This window comes from Nelumbo nucifera, chromosome 8 (assembly GCF_055504915.1).
Source record: "Nelumbo nucifera cultivar China Antique chromosome 8, China Antique-T2T, whole genome shotgun sequence".
Lineage (NCBI taxonomy): Eukaryota > Viridiplantae > Streptophyta > Magnoliopsida > Proteales > Nelumbonaceae > Nelumbo > Nelumbo nucifera.
In genome coordinates, this window is record NC_142656.1 from 34,788,728 (window position 1) to 34,813,416 (window position 24,689).

The 24,689-nt window shown below is 38.3% G+C and overlaps 1 protein-coding gene across 6 annotated transcripts in view; it reads left to right on the top strand.

Moving 5' to 3' along the window:
- Window positions 1-18,573, top strand: part of LOC104603202 (uncharacterized) — a 29,541-nt gene extending 10,968 nt beyond the window's left edge. For all 6 annotated transcript variants that reach the window (XR_016079828.1, XR_736176.3, XM_010267176.3 and 3 more), the window contains one exon: window positions 17,825-18,573. Coding sequence is in view for 4 of the 6 variants with exons in the window: in XM_010267176.3 (XP_010265478.1) it covers window positions 17,825-17,843 (19 nt within the window). In the remaining 2 variants the exon portion in view is untranslated. The remainder of the gene's footprint in view (window positions 1-17,824) is intronic.
- The last annotated feature ends 6,116 nt before the right edge of the window (window positions 18,574-24,689 follow it).

The following is a 24,689-nucleotide window of genomic DNA, read 5'->3' on the forward strand; positions in this document are numbered from 1 at the left end:
TTGGGCCACCGCCAACTGGCCCTTATAAAATAGAGTAGACCCATCCACTGAATAGCTAGGTACAATGCTGGGATCTTGAGCCCACTAGGCTCGAATCTGGGCCAATTCCAAATCCTATTGGGATTTTTGTTTGAGTTGACCCATGAGGGGAAACTGCAAGTGTGAGACCCCCATATAGCTTAATTCTTCAGGCCTAGATAAAGCACCAGCCACGGAATTAGAAGGACCTGGTTTATACTCAATCATGAAATCATAACCCAATAATTTGGCAGTCTATTTCTGTTGTTCTGGACTTGGAACCCATTGCTCCAACAAGTGTTTTAGATTGCAGTGATCAATCCTCACCACAAAGTGCCGCCCAAGAAGATAGGCCCTCAATTTTTGGAAGGCCAAAGTAACTGCTATCAATTCCTTTTCGTAAGTAGACTTGAGTTGTGTTTGGGCAGAGAGCACTTTACTAAAATATGCTACTGGTTGGCCTTGCTGCATCAACACAACAACTACTCCTCTCCCTGATGCATCATTTTCAACAGTAAATTCCTTGGAAAAATTAGGCAGCACTAGGGTGGGTAGCAAAGTTACTGCAGTTTTGAGTACTTTAAATGCCCGTTCAGCTTCTTCAATCCAATGGAAAGCCCCCTTTTTAAGTAGTCAGGTAAGGGTGTTAGACAGTTTTGTATGCCCTTAGCTTCAATCAGAATGATGTACTTTATGAGTTTATTGTAAATGAATAAAGATACATATTTGATTCATGTTCCCTTGGTATGTTTCTGTGTAATACCCTTAAACTGGACACTTAATGAGACTTGTGTTAGTTTAGAATGTTCACAGCCAGTGGGTCGGTCTAGGGAGACCTATCCTGACAAGGCTGACACTGTGGTGCCACCAAGTCGGTTGGGGTGGCCTGTCTCAGCTGCCAGGGTGAGACCCTAGGCACATACAGTGTAGGATTAATTGAATCTTTGAACTGGACCAGATTTCCAATATTGCCCTGGACCTTGGAGATTGATGGGCAAAACTGGAAAGTTACACCCGACCCCTAGACTCGATTATGATACTGCACTAGGTGTCGGATTGGGCTATCTTTGATGTACCAATCAGTGAGATCCTTAGCGGGGGTCAAAACCTGGGTATGTTGGGACAGTCCGAGAATTCATCTGAGTGGGTGATCATAGTGACAGGATCAGCCCCTTTGTCGGACAAAGGTAATGATCGAGGATGCACTCTCTCTGATGGAAACCAAGACTGCCGGCAGCCGATTTCAACCGTTGAGATTTGTTTTGCAAAATATATTTTATATAAGATATAAAAGTATATATATGGTTTCTAAAATGTTTGCAAGAAGGTTTTAATTCCCGGGATCCATATGAGTGGAGAGTGCAACACTGTTCCTTGCAGCCGAGGGAGAGGTCCTCTCTTGTCGGGCAGTGTATGATCATTATGGGCTGAGAGGTTAAGTGTAAGACCATTGAGGATAACACCTGATGGGCTAATCTTGCATCTGCCCACAGTCCCTGGGTGTTACAAGGTGGCTTGGCCCAGGGACCACTTTGTGTAAGTGTTGGGCCCATAGAGCCCATTTGATGGGTTTCAGGGGGTACACTGTCTTCAGCAGTGCATTCGGCCAGGCCTTGTAACAAAGGCTGGGCTGAACCTATGTGGCTGATGTGTAGATCAATGCTTGGGTCCCACGCCATACAAGGAAGCCCAACTGGGCAGCAATTTGGAAGGTTTTTGAGTACATAACCTTAAATGGGCCTTATGCCCATTTCGAACCGGGCTGATTTGATCAGTCATCTAAAGGGGGCGAATTCTAAAGTGGGTCAGCTAAAAGGATTGGGCTTAGACCCTATCCACTCAGAGAGTCCAAGATCTAAATAAGATTTAGATCTGAAAACCTCCTAATTAGATTAGGAGACAGCTGATCTGATCTGCAGATAAGATAAGGATTATCCCTTCAAAGGGTTCAGTTATGAGGCCATAAACCTTAATAAACTGGCGGTAATAACCGGTTAAACCCAGAAATCCTCTCAGCCCTTCCAAGGAAGTAGGCAAGGCCCAATTCACCATACCCCTGATCTTTTTTTGAATCAGCTTGTACCCTTCCACCTGAGATAACATGGCCCAAGTATTGGACCTTAGTTTGTCCAAGTGTCAACACTCTTGGCCGAATAGAGAAAAGAACAAGAATAATCTTAGAGGTGTCAAGAATGAATATGACCCCCACCTCAAAGAGTATCTTATATGTTAAAAGATATGTACAATTACAAGAATGCCCATATAGGGCTGAAAGAGAAAAGAATAATAAGATGTATAAGTAATATACAACAGGGACTATACTAATAAGATACATCAAGTTACAGAGTCTCCACACTCCCCCTCAAACTGATGCCTAGACATAAGCATCAGTTTGTCTATAAGAAAGAGATGTCAAACTCTAGTCATAGCTTTGGTGAAGATATTAACAATTTGCATGTCTAAGGCTACATGAGGAAATGATATAGACCCAGTAGTGAAAAGATCTCAGATAAAGTGGCAGTCCACCTTGATGTGCTTGGTCTCATGGAAGACAGAATTAGATGCAATCTTGATAGCACTCGTATTGTCTGCATAGAGATAGTAGGAAGCTGAATGCCAAGATCCATAAAGAGAGATCGTAACCAAACAATCTCACTGCAAACCGAAGGCATGGCCCTATACTCTGCTTTAGTGGAAGACTTGGAGACTGTTTGTTGTTTTTTACACTTCCAAGAGATGAGTGAATCACCCATATAAACACACCACCCAGAAGTGGACCTACGAGTGTCTGGACAACCAACCTAATCCGCATCAGCATATGTTCTCAACTGAATAGGAGATAAGTAGGAGAAGAACAGTCCCTGAGAAGTTGCGCTCCTAACATATCGAATGATGCGATGAATAACAGTCATATCACATATGACGCTGACGAGGAGTTGAAACAAATTAACTAATAACCTGAACAACATGAGAAATATCAGGCCGAGTCATAGTGAGATAAATGAGGGACTCCACAAGCTGGCAGTACAAGGCAACATCGGGAAGTAATGGACCTTCTGATTTAGATAGCTTAAGATTTAGCTACATAGGTGTATTGACATGCTTTTCATAATTAAGACCAGCAATTTTAACAAGGTTAGAGGCATACTTTTGCTAACAAACAAAATACCCTCGATCACTACAATATACTTCCAGTCCCAGAAAATAGGTGAGAGGGCCCAAGTCCTTCATGTGAAAGGAATTATGAAGTAATAGTTTCAATTCACAAATGCCCTCAGAATAATTCCTAGTCAACATGTCATCAACATATAGTAGGAGAATGGTAATACCCTGAGGCCGTCGCCTAACAAAGAGAGTGATCAGAAGAACTCTAGCTATAACCAACAAGTACAACATCATGAATGCGTTCAAACCATGCCCGGGGAGCTTGTTTTAGAGCATATAGAGATTTTTTGAAGTGGCATACTAAAGAAGGATCAGTGTAGTATTCAAGAGGAGGCTTCATGTAGACCGTCTCCTTCAATTGACCATAAAGAAAGGCATTCTTCACATCAAGCTGGCATATGGTCCAAGACTGAGCGGCATACACTACTAACTGTAGCTAAGTGGTGATCTTTGCAATAGGAGCAAAGGTTTCTTCATAGTTGATACCATACTCCTAACTATATTCCTGAGCAACTAAACGTGCTTTGTATCGGTCAAGAGATCCATCAGATTTTAGCTTGATGTGTAAACCCAATGGCTCCCAACAATGGATGCATCTGGAGGAGCAGGCACAAGGTCCCAAGTGTCATTCTCATGTAAATTATGAATCTTTGCATCCATGGCTTCCTTCCAATGAGGGATACTATTAGCTTCCTGGTAGGAGCTAGGAACACCTATGGAGGATAGGACCGCAGTCAAAGAGCTATGATTTAAAGGAAAACCATAGTGGTCAGGAGGTCTAGATATACAAGTAGAACGATGAAGAGGAACAGAAGTATGAAGAGTGTCTGAAGTAGAGGTATCACTTACAGGAGAAGTGGTAAGATGTTGATCTAAACCGGAAGGAAGGAGAGCCGCAGGCGCAGGGGCTGGATCACGTAACCGCTTGCGAGAGAAGACGAGAAGGTCCTTCTCAGTAGAAGGAGGTGGAGCATCCTGTGAATTTAAGTTTAGCAAAATAGAAACAGACAGTGTAGATAGTCTAGCAATTCCATCAAAAAAGGAAATGTGCTCAAGGAAAACAAAATTACGTGATATACGAATGCGATGAATAGAGGGATCATAACAAAGAAATCCTTTGTGGTCAGGATTGTAACCCACAAAGGCACACATGATAGACTGAGCAGACATTAGAGCGTTCACGATAGGGAAGATGAACAAAGCACACACATCCAAAAACATGAAGCATAGATAATCTTGAGGACAACCAAACAACCTCTGAAAGGGAGAGATATTATCAAGAACAGAGGAAGGAATATAGTTGATAAAAAACATAACTGTAGTGATTGCCTCTACCCAAAAAGGTGGAGTATGGGACACCTACAATAATGTCCTCACAACACTAAGGATATGTCCATTCTTGCGCTCGGCCACACCATTCTACTGAGGAGTATCTGGACAACTTCATTGCACTTGTATTTCATGATTCTTCAAATAGGATAAAAAAAATCTCCATCAGTGTATTCTCCCCCTGAGTCTGAACGGAGAATACACACTTGTGATTGAAACGGAACCCGTACCATAGCATGTGTTTGCTGGAGAACAACAGCCGAAGAAGAAGAAAGGAGATCTGAGAATGGCGGCTTAGTCACTTCAGCCGGCCCTAGAATCTTATATAAGTATTCACAATGTAATGTTACAAGAAAGGACTAGAATGCCCCTGATTAGTGATGGGACACCTAGACATAAAAGAATAAAACAAGTTTAGGCCCAATAACTAAGGCTCATAATAAGCTCAAGAACTTAAAACATAAATAAGACTAACATAAACAATAAACCAATTGAACCAACACTCCCCCTCAAGCTAAGCATGGATGTCAGTCATGTTTAGCTTGCCAAGTAAGTCTAAGAATTTCATTGAAGCTAGTCCTTTTGTTAGCACATCTGCAATCTGCATCTCAAAAGGAGTATAAGGAATGCAGAGTTCCCCCGAGACTATCCTTTCTCTAAAGAAGTGTCGGTCAATCTCAATATGCTTCGTCCTATCATGTTGCATTGGGTTATTTGCAATGTTGATGGAAGCCTTGTTATCACAATACAGCCTGAGAGGACACTCGACCCTTATCTCGAGCTCACCAAGAAGGGTCCTAAGCCACAACAGTTCAGCAACACCATGAGCCATAGCTCAATATTCAGCCTCTGCACTTGATCTAGCAACCACATTCTGCTTTTTACTTCGCCATGTAACCAAATTCCCTCCAATGAACGTGCAATACCCAGAAGTAGACTTCTTGTCTCCAACAGAACCAGTCCAATCTGCATCAGTATACACTTCAATTTCAATTTTATTGTGTTTTTTGAACAAAATTCCTTTTCCTGGGCAAGTCTTCAAATACCTAAGAATCCTTTTCGCTGCTCTCATATGAGGAATCTTTGGAGAGTGCATGAACTGGCTGACAACATGTATGACATAAGCAATATCTGGTCGAGTGAGAGACAAATATATCAATTTCCCTACCAGTTTTTGGTATCTCTCTTTATCAAGGTAGTCCTCTCCAACTGATTCCTGTGGACAATGATTCTGTTCTATTGGAGTATCTGTTGGTCTACTCCCCATCATACCTGTCTCCTCTAGAAGATCAATGACGTATTTCCATTAACATATATAAATGCCCTCTTGTGACCTAGCAACTTCAATTCCAAGGAAGTATCTTAGATGGCCCAAGTCTTTGATCTCAAACTCAGATGCCAAGAACTCCTTAAATCATTTTATCTCTTCCAAATCATTCCCTGTAATCACCATATCATCCACTAGACGATGAGTGCCGTAAGTCTGCTATCCTGTTTCCTTATGAACAAAGTATGATCTGCACCACTTTGAGTGTATCCCACTTTCTTCATGGCCCCACAGAGCTTCTCAAACCAAGCTCGAGGGGACTGCTTAAGACCATATAATGTTTTCCCCAGTCTACACCCTTTCCCATCAAAACCATAACCTGGTGGAGGATTCATGAATACCTCTTCATGTAGATCGCCATTTAGGAAAGCGTTCTTCACGTCCAACTGATATAGCTCCCATGAGAAGTTTGCAGCTAATGACAATAGAACTCGGATTGTGTTGAGCTTTGCAACTGGAGCAAAAGTCTCTTTGTAGTCAATCCCTTCCTTTTGAGTAAACCCCTTCGCCACTAGTCTGGCCTTGTATCTTTCAATGGACCCATTCTCCTTATGCTTCATAGTGAACACCCACTTGCATCCCATAGTGCTCTTCCCTTCTAGTAGATCCACTAATTCCCAAGTCCTGGCTTGCATCCCACAGTGCTCTTCCCTTCTGGTAGATCCACTATGAGTCAGATTATGCTTTAGCATAATCATTTGGGTCGTTTGTCTTTTTCTTCCTTGAGTTTCTTGTTTCCAAAGCTTTTTGAGTCTGTTAATTTGTCAAGTCTGGAGTGTGAAGGTTGTCAACTTGGAAAACATTGTAGACATTCCTTTAAAGCTAGTAATAAAATGTGTTCATCTCCTTTTGATGTTATTCATTCTAATGTGTGGGGACCTTATCATGTTCCTTCTATAGGTGGTTATCAATATTTTCTCTTATTTATCGATGATTATTCTCAATATTCTTGGATTTACTTAATGAGATCCCGATATGAGGTACCATCCTTGGTAAGGCAATTTCATTAGATGGTGCTAACACAGTTTGGGATACGAATAAAGGTGTTCAAATCATACAATGCTAGGGAATATTTTGAAAAACACCTTGCTTCGTATTTGTTAGAATATGGTGTTGTCTATCAGAGCAGTTGTTCCTACAGTCAACAGCAGAATGGTGTTGCAGAGAGGAAGAACAGACACATTGTTGAGATTGCAAGAAGCATGATGATCACATCTACAGTTCCAGTTCGGTGATGCAGTTCTCACAACAGTCTTTTTGATTAACAGGGTGCCCTCTTGTATACTTGGATTCAACACCCCATTCAATCTCCTTTTTCTTGAGGGGGAGATGTTCCATATTCCTCTCAGGGTGTTTGGGTGTGTTTGCTTTGCACATATTCTTGGTCCTCATCTTTCGAAACTTGATCCAAAGGCAAAGAAGTGTATCTTCCTTGGATATATAGAAAATCAGAAAGGGTACTGCTGCTATGATTTAGTCTCTAGGAGTCGGTATGTTACTATGGATGTCACATTTTTTGAGTTCACATCTTTCTTATCTAAGAATCCTTCTTAGGGGGAGTGTTTTGGGGAAGTGAGTGAGCAGTCTATCCCTCTTCCAGTTCTAGTTCCTATGTCTTATCTTCCTATGTCACCTACCTTACCACCTCCCTTGCGTCTTGCTTCTTAGCGTTACTCACGACAGAGACTGCACAGGAAGGTTGATTCCACTGCAACAGAACTCACATCACTTCCTGTCGGTTCCTTGGAGACTCCAGATTCAGCTGACACAGGTTCAGGTATTCTTCTTGATCCCTCTACTGTTTTAGTTCTCATTGTTTCTACTAATCCCATTACAGATAATCTGGACCTTCCTATTGCTCTCAGAAAAGGGAAGAGAAAGTGTACTGCTCATTGTATTTCATAGTATCTATCCTACAGTGGACTTTCTCCTTCCTACCGTGCTTTCCTTTCCTCTCTTGACTCTGTGTCTATACCCAAGGGTGTCAGTGAGGCTCTCTCCAAACCTGAGTGGAAGACAACAATGCAGAATGAGATGGAAGCCTTAATTAAGAATCAGATATGGGAGATTGTGGATCTACTAGAGGGCAAGGAAACTGTTGGTTGTAGATGGGTTTACACAGTCAAATATAAGGCAGATGGGAGTATAGAAAGGTATAAGGCCAGACTTGTTGCAAAAGGGTACACACAGACCTATGGCGTTGATTACTTAGAGACCTTTGCACCAGTTGCAAAGATGACTTCTGTTCGGATACTTCTTTCTCTTGCTGCGACATACTCTTGGCCCCTGTTTCAACTTGATGTGAAGAATGCTTTTCTAAATGGAGATCTACAAGAGGAAGTGTATATGGATCTACCTGTTGGTTTCTACAGTGATGCTGAAAAGGTAAAGGTATGCAAACTTAAGAAGTCACTTTATGGTTTAGAGCAGTCTCCTAGAGCATGGTTTGACAGGTTCAGGAAGGCCTTGGTTGCTTTTGGCTACACTCAGACTCAATCTGACCATACCTTGTTTGTGAAGCAGAGGGGACCCTTGGTGTCAGTTCTAATTGTTTATGTTGATGATATTGTTGTCACAAGAAATGACCTAAGTGAGATTGATAGTTTGAAGAAGAATCTACACAGAGAATTTGAAATTAAGGATCTTGGAGAGCTTAGGTGAAGGGATGAGAGATCCATCGTATGGAGGCCCAAATCTTGTGGAATAAGGTGGGCTAATTTCAAAACTTTTTCTCTCCCTTCAATTGAGAATCGCATTCCCTATTTAGAAAATCATATTTTCAAAAATCAATCTTGAACCATAAACTAAACCAGATATGAACCAAAAGGAATGGGAGAGAGGTATACCTGATATAGAGAAATATTATCTCTCAATGGAGGTGTTCACGCCCAAGGAAGGATCCAAAGACCGCTCCCACTGAAGATGGCGCAGTGCAGGATGGAGCAGAATCAGTAGCGTTCTCCAAGAACCTGATCCTTTGCAAGAATAGCTGGATGGCACGTGAGCACTGCTTCCAATCAGTCCTTTCACAAACGGCTGATATCAAGATCGAATCTTGATCTCTCCTACAAAGTTGGAGATCGAATTGGAGGTCTGGCGGCGACAGGAAGGAGGCGGCAAGAAAGAATTTCGCAGAGATTGCAAAAATCTTTCTTCTGTGATTTCAGCTCTGAAGACTTGAGATCTTGATGTGTTGTTCTGTTGTCTAAAGGCTGCCGCCCCTTCTTTTTCTTGTAACCCTAAAGGATCAACTCCTAATCCAATTAGGAGTTGCTGATCCAAATCACATTTGGATCAGACCTCCCTTTAGGTGATAAGGATGAACCCTTATCTTATCTGTAGATTAGATCAGTCCTCTCCTAATCCTATTAGGAGGCTCCTAGATCTAAATCTTATTTAGATCTTGGACTCTCTGAGTGGATAGGCTTAAGGCCCAATCCTATCAACTGATTTAATCTTAGATCCGCCCCTCATTTAAACTGATCAAATCAGCCCAGTTCGAAATGAGCTTCAAGCCCGTTAATGTTATGTGCTCACTTAGCCTTCCAAATTGCTGCCCAGTTGGGCTTCCTTGTATGGCGTGGGACCCAAACATTGATCTACACATCAGCCACATGGGTTCGGCCCAGCCTTTGTTACAAGGCCTAGCCGAATACACTGCTATGGACAGTGCACCCCCTGAAACCCATCACATGGGCTCTATGGGCCCAACACTTACCTTAAGTGGTCCCTAGGCCAAGCCACCTTGTAACACCCAGGGACTGTGGGCAGATGCAAGATTAGCCCATCAGGTATTACCCTCTATGGTCTTACACTCAACCTCTCAGCCCATAATGATCAAACACTGCCTGACAAGAGAGGACCTCTCCCTCGGTTGCAAGGAACAATGCTGCACCCTCTTCTTATATGGATCCTGGGAATTAAAACATTTTTGCAAACATTTTAGAAACTATAATGTATATATACTTTTATATCTCATATAAAATATATTTTGCAAGACAAATCTCAACGATTGAAATCGGCTGCCGGCAGTCTTGGTTTCCATCAGAGAGAGTGCATCCCCGATCATTACCTTTGTCCGACAAAGGGGCTGATCTTGTCACTATGATCACCCACTCAGATGAATTCTCAGACTGTCCCAACATACCCAAGTTTTGACCCCCGCTAAGGATCTCACTGATTGGTACATCAAAGACAGCCCAATCCGACACCTAGTGTAGTATCATAATCGAGTCTAGGGATCGGGTGTAACTTTTTAGTTTTGCCCATTAATCTCCAAGGTCCAGGGCAATACTGGAAATCTGGTCCAGTTCAAAGATTCAATTGATCCTACACTACATGTGCCTAGGGTCTCACCCCGGCGGCTGAGACAGGCCACCCCAACCGACTTGGTGGCACATCAGTGTCAGCCTTATCAGGATAGGTCTCCCCAGACCGACCCACTGGCTGTGAACATTCTAAACTAACACGAGTCTCATCAAGTGTCTAGTTTAAGGGTATTACACAGAAACATACCAAGGGAACATGAATCAAATATGTACTTTTATTTCATTTACAATAAACTCATAATGTACATCATTCTGATTGAAGCTAAGGGCATACAAAACTGTCCAACATTAGGTACTTATTAGGCATTGAAGTTGCAAGATCAAAACACGGAATTTTTATTTCACAGAGGAACTATGTTTTGGATCTTCTACAAGAAACAGGGAAGCTTGGAACAAAGGCAATCAGTACTCCTATTGATCAAAATCACAGAATTAATGCATCAAAAGATGAGCTGGTAAAGGACATTGGGAGATATCGGAGACTTGTGGAGCGGCTGCTATATTTGTGTATGACAAGACCAGGCATCTCCTATGCAGTGAGTGTGTAAGTCAATACATGCATGCTGCACGAGTCCAGCATTGGGAGACTGTTGACATGATTCTTGCTTATTTGAAGGGACACCCGGGCAGAGGCATATTGTTTGCTGATCATGGATAGTTGAAGCTAGAGACTTATACAGATGCTGATTGGGCAGGATGCCTTGATGACAGGAGATCTACTTCAAGAGTCTACACCCGTGTTGGGGGTAACCTAGTCTTGTGGAAAAGTAAGAAACAGATAGTGGTGGCAAGATCAAGTGCAGAAGCTGAATATAGGGCCATGGCACATGGAGTTTTAGAATTTCTCTAGATCCATTTCTTGTTAGGAGAGATTGGTGTAAAGGCAGAAGAACCTATGATGTCGTACTGTGATAATCAGGAAGCAATTAACATTGCCCATAACCCAGTTCAGCATGACCGGACAAAGCACATTGAAGTGGATAGACACTTCATCAGAGAAAGGGTGACTTCTAGGGAAGTTTGTCTCCCATACATTTCTTCTGATTTGCAGTTTGCTGATGTTCTTACAAAAGGTGTTGCAAGGAACAAGCTGGAGCATGATCTACACAAGTTGGGAATGTGTGACACTTGCTCCTAACTTGAGGGGGAGTCTTAAGTTGGGCCAATTTCTAGTTATTGGGCCCAGTTGTTTATTTCTTATTTTTAAGTTGTTAAGTTAGGAAGTTGTTGGGCTTTAGACCCATTAGTTTATGTCTTTTAAGTTGTGACTGTTCAGCTACTTAAGTAGCCGCCCTACTAAGGGCATTCTTGCAATCTCTTATTCTTTTAAGTTGAGTATATAATACAAAGAGGGGTTGGCGGCCAAAACTAATTCAATTCTAGTTGACATCCCACTCCTTTTCTTCTCTACTGCTGAAACTCTTCACCTTCTTCTTTCTCTTCACAAGGAATTTATCTAAAACTGCAATCTATGATTTCTACTAATCAAAGTATTAGAGAACAAGTTTTTGTTGGTTCTTTTCTTCCCAATCCCCCTCCCCCAATCTGTCAAATATAGTGTATATTTTCTATTTTAGTTTAGTGGAATTTCAGATGAGCCTTATAATTGGCCAATCTCAGAAATGGTGGGAGAAGGGACTTGAACCCAACATGAAGAAAATTACTTCCATAAAAGATCTTGTCATTTCTTTATTGACCATTGACCACTGGAGACAGTTTTTATTGTGGATTTTTTTCTCTCTCCAGACTGTCTAGGATGCAAAGCTCTCCACCCAAATGTATGTTCTCTACCAAATTTTACTAGGGAACTTTTCTAACAAGAAAAGAACAAGTATTGTCATTTTTATTTGTTTTGTTTCATTTTTCTATTTTTTCAACAAATATGCCAATTTTCAGAGATAAAACCAAATATACAGTTCCTTTAAGTGAATTAGAAGGGCAGAAATCAATGTATTATAGCCTTAACATGTTCTTCCATTTTTCCATTTCTATAGAGGAGCCCATGGTTGGCTTTGCAATTTCAGTTGCATAAGTGCCACTATGAATTATTTTGTCCCTTCCCTTTTATTTTCTCTTTAACTGTATATATTTCCGAAGAAGACCAAGGCTCTTTTTTCCCCCCTCAACCAAAGTGAAGCCACTTTCCATTCTTTTTTTTGTTTTTTTGTTTTTGCATGTTCTCATTTGATTCCTATTCTCCAAGTAGAAGAGCAGAGCAAGCCCAGTGGTGGGCATATCAGTGGTGCTGTAGTGGTCCTTTCAATGATTTTATGGATGATTGAAGCCATTAAAATTAATAAATGTTCTTCAATGTGATCATTACTAGAAAGCTAACAGACAAGGGCATTTTTATCAGAAAATAAACTTTATTTATAAATTTAAGTAAGTTTACAATTGTTTTTACTTAAGAGTTGCCCAATTTACAAGGAAACAAAATTCTTTTTTTGTAACCATTCAAGCCTAGTAAAACTTAAAATTCTTTTTTTTGTAAAAGCCAATTTTCATCAATAAGTAACATAAATGTAACTATATTATATTTTGAGGTCCAAATATCATAAAGTACTTGCAACTCTAGATGTAAGATTTGATAAAATTGAAATTAAATTTTGTTTATATTAATAAAAAAAATTAAAACATCTGATCTAGTAGTATTTCTAGAAACATTTTTAAATTGTGGATTTAAAGAATGTCGTAAAAAACTTTCAAGCTTAGTATCTTCAGCTAATAAAAATGGTTGTTCAGCATGTACGATATACTTTGCTAACTCTTGCCTCTTTTTTTTTTTTGAAAATATTTAACGACCCTTAATGGAAGAGCATATGCTTGTGACCTCATTTTTTCTTGAGAATAATATTTAATGACCCACACCCAATTTGTGCTTGTGATGTTTCTTTCCCTTATTCTTCACTTTTCTCATGGGAGAACATGTATGCCCAAGTGGCTAGTACCACCCTTGCTACTATATAGTCACTCCTACATTTACGGCAAATGGCTCTTTTTCCTTTCCCCTCAACTTCTTCTACTAAATATTTTCCAAATCAGACTAGTCAACTTACTACCCTTCTTTTTCTTTCTTCTAGTAGCAGTACTAGGGGTGGGAACTCCAATAACATTAGTAGCATCCATATCAGTGTTGACACTATCATACTACGACTGAACATGATTGACATTGAACATGTTAGGGAATTGGTTTCGGGAGGAGGAGTCGGCCATTTTTTTTAATTCTAAAAAATAAAAATTAATTTAATTGCAACTTACCCAAATTTCTGGTTTGGAATCTCAACTTGATTTCAAATGTTGAAGCCTCCATGCCTCCCAAATTGCTAACTTGAGATACTTGAGCAAGCCTTCTCGTTGAAATTTGAATAAAGTTAAGAATTAGAGAGTAGAGATAGAGTGTGAGAGTGTGTATAAGAGAGTATGAAAATTGGTGTGATGAGAATGGTGGAGGATAGGGGTATTTATAGGAATTAAAAATAATTTAATTACAAAAAGTACCCTGAAGATTAGTCATTTTTAGTTGTTGGGAAGGGTATTTTGGTCATTATAATGCCATTAATCACTTTTACCCAAATGCCCCCTAAACTAGTTGTTATATAACTGTTAGGGGGAATTATTGTCATGTTTTCTCTCCCCAAAGCCAAAATACATAAATACCCCCTTATATAGCTGTTAGGGGGGAGGGGTATTTCTATAACCCCCCTGGCCCAAAAAAAAGCAAAAACTAGCTGTTGGGGGGGGGGTCCCTAACATGGACTTTTGTAGATGCTTGCCTCGAGGGGCTTGGTTGGGGGTTCGGGGGTGGATCCCTTATTCCAATCACTAGGTTCGAAAAAGAACAAAAAGCAGGTCACCACATGGTTAAGAGACAAAAGCAGGCCAAAAAGCTGGTTGGGAGGAATATAGAGGGAGAAGAAAATCTCGCAAAAATTCTTCAAGGTTTAGAAAGATACGGAACCACTTCCCATCACTCCCAAAACGTAAATCGAAAACTCCATTAAACATGCTAAACAAGGCTCAACATCAAATCAGGAATTTCTACAAATTTTCACATAAAAAAACCATAACAAATCATAGAAGCTTCAAACAGCTGCAAGATTTCATACCAAAAAACTTATAAAATCAGGAGAAAACAAACCAAAAGATTTAGAGACTTTCGTCGTCACCTGTACAGACTACTGATGTCATCTAGCAGTAGTCTGACATTGGCAGGTCATCCCTCAGGAGAAGATCAGTAGAAGATCTTCCCAAGAGTCTCTAGCCACTCTGATACCAAGCTGTCAACCTTAGGGTTTGTTGATAGAGTGAAGGAGAAGAAGAGAAGAGATAAGAGTCTTACAAATGAGAGGTGTGTATGTTACTGTTCACACACTCAAACTTGATATTTATGTTATGAGGAAAAATTACAAAAAAAAAAAAAAACGTTGCTTGGGTGCCCAAATACAAAAGGATAAGAAAAGACCATAACATCTTTGGGTAATCACTCTCAACATAAGGAAAGGCTAATAGACTACAAAGATGAGTTGAGAAGCTTTGTTGTTGATGCAGATGGAAATGAAGGGGGTGCACCACTGGTTACCTTCCTGTATTATCTTTTTTTTTTATTTGTAAAATTTTTATTTTACTACCAAAAAACAAAATCATCAAAGTACAAAAACAAATTCCTTTAATACCTGAGAAGAATTCTACCACATAAAAATAACCCTATTGTTGTTTCATGACTTTCACATCAAACAAAATTGGTTCGCATATATTAAGCTCTTCACATAACCCCAATATATTAGACTTCAATTGTCTTATCTCCCTACTCTAGTGTAAAAAATGACTGAAACAACTAATAAATACAAATAACATTATTACTCTTAGAGTACATTTCACATGATCCAATATCTGCTTCGCAGTAGTACTAAGAACATCCAACTGCTATAGGTTTTTGGTTCCATAGGATTCCACAAGTTTTAATTTACACATCTTGTACCTAATCAGCATAAGCAGAGCTTCCAGGTTCTGGTTTCTCAGTCAAATATTAGCTCTTCTTTTCCTTTTTCCATAATCACTTCCTTTTAATATTTGAATAGGTAAAAAATCAGAAAAAACACCACTCACTAGTCTGTTCAAGTGGAGTTGTGTATTCCAAAGACTCGTAAACAACACCATTAATGATCATAGGCCATATAACTGATTGTAGAATCTATTGAACAACAGTCGTGCAAATCACTGACTGCATATTCACCTATTTCTAGTCACACATAGCATTTTTTCACATTTCCTGCTTGACCCTTCTTTATATTTGAAAGGGTATTTAATATATTAGCCTATCATCACATCACTAAGTGATAATAAGAAAAACACATGGAGAAATAGTGAGAAACAACCAGATTAATAAAACCAGATCACTAAATCACATATCAATATCCCAAAAGTCTGAAAGAAAAGAACATGGAGTAGATGGTCAATGAACGAATCACTATTTCTTCTCCGATACCATGAACATGCTGATCATAAAAGAAAGGAGAAAGAAGGGAGAAGTGATCACATTTAGAGAGAGAACTGCTTGATGAAGAGAGGAAATAAGTGATCACATGGAGTAGATGGTCAATGAACGAATCACTATTTCTTCTCCGATACCATGAACATGCTGATCATAAAAGAAAGGAGAAAGAAGGGAGAAGTGATCACATTTAGAGAGAAAGAACTGCTTGATGAAGAGAGGAAATAAGTAAATTCTCCCAATCAACTAGACTCCCATACAAATTATTACTTCATTATGGCAGAAAAAGCATCTATTAAGTATAAAACTGAAATGGAAACATGTTCCCTGTCTAACTGTTGAACCCCAGGACAGATAATAGAGAGTCTGGATCACCTGTGCAGGTGAACCCCAGCACATGTTCCCTGTGCAGGTGAACCCCAGGACACATGTTCCCTGTGCAGGTGAACCCCAGCACAAATTGGAGTCTGGATCACCTGCCAACAAAACACATTCTAACCCTCTACCAACTTGATCTCACACCACACATCTTATTCATGGTGGGTCCAACTTTTGTGGTGGGTCCCAGTCTCTTGGTGAGAAGTGTGGTGTTAGATCAAGTTGGTAGAGGGTTGGAGCGTGTTTTGTTGACAGAATATCCCAACTCGGTACATTGGCCTATACTCCCAACAAGTTTTTGAGACAGAATCTTAGATTTCCAACCAAATTGGTCAGCCTTACAACTCTGCAGGGTGCTAGATATCCAACTAATCACAATCAGGAGAACCTACTTAGAAAGACAGTTTAAGACCCTGTGAAGGAGGAATGGAATCTCTACTGAAGCTGAACACTCTCCAGTAGGACTGAGCTGTCCATGGTTTGCATCAGTGTTTTAAAACGCAAGGGGCAAAAAAGCACAAAGGGCATTTTGTGCCCAAGATGCAAGGCACAAGGGGAGGCATGCACCTTTTTGAAGCAAGACACAATTTAAAATAATCAAAAAAATGCAAAATAATGTAAAAAATCAAAATAAAATAAGAAAATATTAAAACAATATTAATTAAAAATAGAAGTTTTAATTTTAAACTAAATATTTTAGAAATCTTATTATCTCAGATTAAAATACAGAACCATAACATATAAAACATATTCAAAGTGAAAATGCAAACAACAAAATCAAATATATCATACAGAATCAAATAGGTAATATGATGTTAAACATATTTTATTCCTAATTTTACAAGAATTAACAAAGGCGCAAGCCTGAGATGAGGTGCAAAGTGCACCAGGCACACTAGGTGTGCGCCTTTTCAAAGGGGCTCGCCTGTTCACCTAGGTGTGCCTTTTAGATCACTGGTTTGCCTCTCTTCCACTGCTGAAGGCTGCATGGATCATTTCACTCAAAATTACACCCATTAACCTTCAGTGTATTCCAAATATTTCACAGTTGCAAGTAAGTAAAATAGGAGAATTGATGAGGTGCACCAGCACTAGGATCTGTCAATGTAGGATAATGTTGGATCAGCTATCTGATTGAAGTATTTTCACTTGGAACATCCAGCTGTTTCTAGAGGTTATCATCATCTTCAACCGGGAAGAGATAGAATAGATGGGGTTGCTCTTTCCCATAAGATTCACAACTTTGTTACCTTGTAACAATTTTCTTCTCTTATTTTTATAAAATGATATTCAAGGATGATTAAATATTTGAATGCTTCTTTAGTTCTACGAGTTAATTGGATTTCTTGGTCATTTGAAATCAATGTTTCAGTTGCATTCTCAAACAAGAACTTGAATTCATTATAATTCTATGAACTGTGGACAGAAAAACTTGTCCCTAGGGCCACAGGACCTGTAAAGCCCTCTGGGTCTCCATAACTTGCCACCGATCTCATAAGTAAGATCTGTACCACCATATAATTGGTTCTGCCAAGATGTACCGAGTTGAAAATCAGCTTAAGATTTGGTTAGAATTTCATAAATTCATGCTTATTTTTGGCATGGACCCTCTATTAAATGAGGCCCATCAGATGGTAAGCTTTCATCCTCTGAGTACATGTTGGCAATTCCTGATGTTTAACAGACTTCAGTTCCTCAACTATGAGTCTTGTCTCCTAACCCAAGACAACAACACCCCTTATGAACTACCCTCTCTTATATCTTCTTTCATGTACATTACGGTTGCAGGTGTGGACAGTCAAACTGAGAAGGATGCCAATGAATCAGCGCCAATGGTGATAATGTCAATGCAAGAATGCAGTCAAAGACAAACTGACTCCAATTTAGAGATGTTGATGTCACAAATGCATGACATCTCCTTCATGCTTGGGAGCAGCCTTTCAATGTATAAAAAGGTTGATGGTTTTGATTCAGTTTTGTGTGATTAAACTCCGTTATCTATTTTTAACAGTTCTTATGCAATTTATACAGTCATCTATAAAGGCATCACCATCTGTGATTGAATGGCAATACAAGGTAGATCCCTGGTTCCACTGTTACTGATTTCTGGGTCATGTTAGAAAATATGGTAAGAATCAGGAAAGGTAGGCAGTAGGCCTGTCCTAGGCCGGTCTTTTTCGTTTTGTGGGAGATGGGAGCCTGAGTTAGTGTTGTGGTTTGGCAGGGGCTACTAGCGTATACACCTTGTATACCTTTTTTTTCTGTTTTTTCAATCAAGCACGCCTCACCCTTTTCAAAAAAAAAAGTTTATATACCCCTTCTGGACAGTGAATTACTATTGATGATTTCCAAATGATCAAAGAGTCTGTAGAATTCCAGAGTGGGACTACTCGAAGTGTCATTTTATTCTGAAGTAGATGAATATGGTTGTTAGAAATTTTGATAGTGGGAATGGCAGGCCCACCGTCATGTATGAACCTCCTGGATAGTGAATCGTTATCTAATGTTTCTACAGAGAATTGAATTTCGGAACTTTAGTGATACAGGGCAATCAGGGTAGGAAACGGTTGTACATTACCAAGAACAATGCTAGCCATACTGAATGCCGTCTACACCGTATATCTGGTAAATCATGTACATTGTCGTTTTAATTTTTCAAGAATAGCCCTAACAATGTAGTTGATCTATGAACCATGATGATGTTTAAAGCACCTGCATTCAACATCGATTGTTTCAACATTCGAAAGCCTAACTGTATTTTGAGCCTCTGTTCTCTGAATTTGTGTTTTTTTTTTCTTTTTTTTTTGTAAGAAGAATTTGTGGTTCTAGAACTTCTCATTTAGATGCATTATGAATCTGTTTTTTCTAACATATAAGGGATGGAAAATATTTTACTTCTTATCTGAGCTATAATTTTAAGGAGCACAAAAGAATGATGTGTCGTGCTTTTACGGTCGTAAACGTTGTTTTCAATACAAGCTTTTGAAATTAAAAGCATTAATAAGTTTTTTGTTACATCTTGTTGCTTTACTATATGTCACATGATAAATTCTATATGTCAACTTGATATTTGATGAAATTTATAATATAAAATGTTACATGTGAAGATGTTTTGAAAATAAAACAATGGAAATCAGCTCTAAATACGTTGTTGAACAAATATACATTCAAATATCAAAGACAAATGGTACCTTCCATCTCTCTAACTTGCAAATTTTGATCTCACCAGAGTCTGGTTTCTCAGACGGGTCTCCACTCGACTCGAAGCCTCCAAGGAGATGGAAAACGGATTGAAAATGAGCACTGGGCCAAATGGTGACTCTCTATTTATAGATGTTCTCGAGGCAATCAAAAGGTCCACCCATAAATGACCTTGAAGCCTCTAAACGTTTCAATTCTCTAACAGCCCAATGAATGCAATAACATGACCAAACTACGTGAGAATGTGATTAGTCTTACAATCTCCCATTTGGTCCGTTGTCATTTTATGAGAAAATTTTTATAGGGCCAAAGCAAGGAAGTCAATAATCTTGATTTTAATGATTGCAATAAATACTTGAGCATGAAAGGACCCTTGCTAATTTAATGCAAGCAAACCTATTAAAATATTAAAATATTTACTAAATCACCATCCCCAAGTCACTAGGTACAAACTGGGTATAATAGAATGAGCTCACAACAAACCATAATGGTATATGTCATCTAGGTATCAGGATGATGAAGGACAATTAGTAGTGATCAACTACCTGAATCAAATGTGCACATATAATATCTGAAATACAATGAAATTACAAGTTGGCAAAACAAGCTCCCACTAGTTAAATAGATTCATTTACATCATAGACTCCCATATCACTAATATGTTGTTTGGATATGTTAATAGGAAGTTCTTTAGTCATAGGATCTGCTAAATTGTTTTCTGAGGCAACATAAGATATAATTATTGATCCATCATACACCTTTTCACGAACAAAATGATATTGGATGTTGATATGTTAGCTCTTGAGTGATGTCGTGCGCCTTTCGAAAGTGCAATTGTAGCGTATTTATCACAATAAAGTTGTAAGGGTCTGAATACAAAGTCAATGATGAGCACTTCTCTCAGAAGGCTTCTCAACAATATGGCATGCCTTATAGTCTCACAACAAGAGATGTATTCTGCCTCCATGGTAGATAGAGCCATGCATGTTTGCTTTTGGCTCCTCTAGCCGTCATGAAAACATACCTAGAAGTAGATTTTTCTGGAGTCTGAACATCCCTTGTAATTAGAGTCGGCATATCCAAGCACCTCCAGATTTTCAACTTGGCCATATACAAGTATATAGTGCTTAGTTCGTTTAAGGTATCTTATTACCTTTTTAGCTATTTTCCAATGTTTTCATATTGGATTGCTTTGATATCTTCCCAGTATTCCTACTACAAAACTCAAGTCAGGTCTAGTGCAAATCATGACATACATTAGGCTCCCAACTACAGATGCATAAGGGATGTTCATCTTTTGCTGCTCCATATCATTCTTAGGACATTGATCAAAACTTAAAATATCCCTTTTAACAAATGGAGACTCTCCAGAAGAACAAGAGTCCATGCCAAATTTCTTCAGCATCTTCTTTATGTAAGATTCTTGTGAAAGGCCTAGAAGTCTCAATTTTCTATTTTGGCATATTTTAATTGCCAAAACATAGGATACTTCACTAAGATCTTTCATGTCAAATGAAGTAGATAAAAATTGCTTAATTTCCATCAACATTGTCTTATCATTTCCTACTAAAAGAATGTTATCAACATATAAAATCAAAAATGCAATTCTACTCCCACTAACCTTCACATAGATACAATTATCTAAGATGTTCTCTTTGATATACCATTGTCTCGAATCTTGTTTAAGTCCATAAATGAACTTTTTTAATCTGCCGAAACTACAAAAGTCATAAAAATGAAAAGAGCTACCTTCTAAATTGTGATCCATTGGTCAGGTCAAACGGTTCAATGGTTTAACTAGTGGAGTCACTAGGTTGTTGATTGAGTCAACATTTTTTACAAGTAAAGGCCATGGCTTCAAAACTTGGTTGACGATTGACTAGTTTGACCAGCCAATCAACCAAGAGTCAAAAAAACATTGATTTACGTACTTGTAACTCTACGGGTCATATTAATGCATAATTGAGTTTTATCAAAAGAAAAAAAGAACAAAAATAAAATCTTGATAAGATTTGTTATATTATAGTCATATTAGAAAAAGTGGTTCAATTAATATCTATATGCGACCTTAATATAGATAGTTATAGGTTGGGCTATAATTAGGGGTGGCCATGAGCCGAGCTTCTTATGAGCTATCCGAGCTCGGCTCGGCTTGGTTTAAACTGAGCTCGAGCCCGATATATAGGCTCGTTTGCTAATCGAGTCGAGCTCGAGCCTAGTAAAGCTTGGCTCGTGAGGCTCGCGAGCCTAATCGAGCCTAGTATAATAAATAAATATTTTTTATTATATACATACATATATACATATAAATATAATAAATAATTTTTATTATATATATAATAATATTTGTATTTTTTATGTATAGTAAAAAAAATTATAATTCTTAATTTTTTGTATGTAAAATAAAAAATTATTTTTATATGTATAATTTTTATTTTTTTCAGAAAAATCTTGGCTTGTGATCGAGCTTGAGCTGAACCGAGCTCGAACTTGCGAGCTTTTGAACTGAGACGAGCTCGAGCTCAAGTCTCTAGCTCAAATTGAGCTTGAGCCTAACACTATTTCTACGAGTAGAGCTCGAATAGCCAAGTATTTCGCTCGGCTCAGCTCGAATCCACCCCTAATTATAATAAAATGGACTAGATGTATCCTATTTATTCATTCATTTGGATCTAAACTTAATCTGTTAAGGCAGTAAGACCTGGAGCTTTTAAAATGGATCAAATTTAATATAATTTGAAATCAAATCTGGTTCATTTATGTTAGATTCATATATTCGTTTAGCCATAGAATTACATTGCATTAGGGATTTATAAACTTATTTTTTCCTTATATAGTATATATTTTTTATATTGTATTATAATTTTATGCCAATTTTATTAGATCTATTGATAGGTAATCCTTACTTACCCCCACCTAACAAATTTTAACTTCACCATACATTTGGGAACAATGGCACAATGTGGGAATTGATGCCAATACAAGGGAGAGGTATGGTGTCAAAGTGGGGGGTTTTGGAAGTTTTAAATTGTTGTGGGCGTAAGGTAAAGTTAAAATTTGTTAAATGGGTTTCAGCCATATTTTCCCTTTATTGATATTTTAGGGTCCATTTGGTTTGCAATTGAAATCTTAATAGAAATAGTCTATTCCTATAACTTATTTGGTTCAAACAAGAATTAAAATTGGAATTGAAATCAGCTAGAATGGGATCTAGTTCTCAAAGAAGGGGGAAGGAATAGCCATTCCCTAAAATAAAGGAATGTCATTCTGCCATGCAGGAATGGAAATGATATTCCGATTCTGTCCAACCAATTAACAGTTGGAATCCGAATGACCATTCAGATTCTAATTCCAAACCCTATTCCTACGAACCAAACAGACCCTTAATTGAAGGCCGAAATCCTGATATATAAATAAATCAAATTCAAATCTGTATTTTACATATGTATCAAAATATCTTATCAACTTATATTTCTTGAATTTCGAATTCAGATCACTCATCATATTCCTGGGTCCGATTCGAAAGCAACCCATCTGAATTCGATCAATTACCTTTTCAGTTCTGATGGTAAGGGTTTCTCTGTTGGTAACCAGTGGAAGTTTTCAGTATTCCTCTTTTTTCCATAGAAAGATAATGACATTATTATATGGTTATTCTTAGTTTCAATCAAATTAATGATCAACCACAGCCATGTTATACATGAGACATTCAACAGCCATTCTTTTGTCTCATAGTGCCATGCATTTGATCACCCACGTTCCCTGCTGGTTCATTATTATTGTTCACAGCTCTGTCTGAAAACCACAAGAAGCCTATCTGATGAATCTCTCACTAAAAACAGACACGTGTGGAGCCCACCCCCATTCCTTAAGATGCTTGGATTCTTTTGCACAGTTCACTTGCATGGGGTGCATGAATATTGGAAAGAGAGAGACGTACGAGGGAGTGGGTATTTCATGTGCTCATAAAGAGGGAGCATGTGATCTGCTCATTTTATTATTAATATTATAATCTCTTCACCTATCTTTTCAAGTAATTTGTGCCATCTCCTTTTGTTCTTCACATATTTCATTATCATATCATGTACTTCAGTTTCATGCAATAAAAAAGTAAGGAATACCCAAAAAAAATTCTTTTTTGGTACTTTATGATTAACTAAAATACCCTTAATATTCCAAAACAAAAGAAAACAGTTAAGATTAATACTATTTAACACAACAAAGATTCATTTAGAAAGAAGAGAAATTATTTTGTTGAAGGAAAAATGAAATTGCCACAGATGTTTTCTGATATTGTAAACTGAAATTCCATCTTAATAATAATCTTTTAAAAGGTTCCAAGTTCATCACCAAAAGAATCTTCCACAGACAATAAAATAGGGTCATGATTTGGGCAGTCTTATCTTTTGTTCAGTCTCACAAGTAAAAGGACAAATAACTTCTCTTGTAACACTAATTTTTATCATAATGAAGTGGCATAGCTTCTGCCCTCTCTACAAAGAAAATGGGGTTGTACCCAAATCATCACTCTATAATGTGTAACTGTGACAATAACATTTACTACTATGATACATAATTTGAAAAGGATTGCTGTGACAAGTGCAGATGGAAGAAGGGCTTGGACCCTTTCTATGTGCCTCTCATGTTTTCTGTGGGTCTCAAATTTTTTATATAATTTACTGTTTATTAATTTCATTACATTTTTTTATAGATAAAGAAACTATATTATAACACAGTAAATTAAGAATACAAAGTCAGCAACATTTGGTAGCTCAGTAGGAGAAGTATCAAAGCAAAAGTGGGATAGAGGAGGAAGATTTAGCATTGTCCGCTACCAAATGTGCAAATTGATTAACATAGTAGGTGTTTGGCATCGATGTTGTTGCTTTATAGATGTTTTTTAAGAACATGGTGCTGTATGCATGAGGGTTTGTTATACTGTTTTCTCAGAAAATGGCTCCCTTTTTTGTTTGGCATTGTCTGCCACATAGGCTGTTTTTCGAGAAAAACAGTACTGGTTTTGTTTGGCTCTACTCCTATATAATCGTTTGCAGCATTGTTCTACATTATCCAATGCCTATGATGATGCCACACCATTGCACGGCTGGTTGTAACAGACTATTTTTTTGAGAAAACATTTTATTTGACATTTCATACCACACTTTCCGGATTTCTAACGTGTGGTCTAGAGCAACGCTTTTATTTTTCTAGAAAAATGATGCCAAATAAGAGTCCATTTTCTGAATCACCGCTTTTTCTAACGTGACACCAATGTGGTGCCATTTTCATAAAAAACAGCATCAATGCCAAACACCGCCATATCAATTAATCCATACGGGCTTCCTAAGATCCAGTGCGTTGATTTTCTTTTGAATTCATACATTTTATGATACATATGCAAAGTTTTTATCAAAATCCACCAAACCTTATCAAGCCCATGGCACATTTGAAT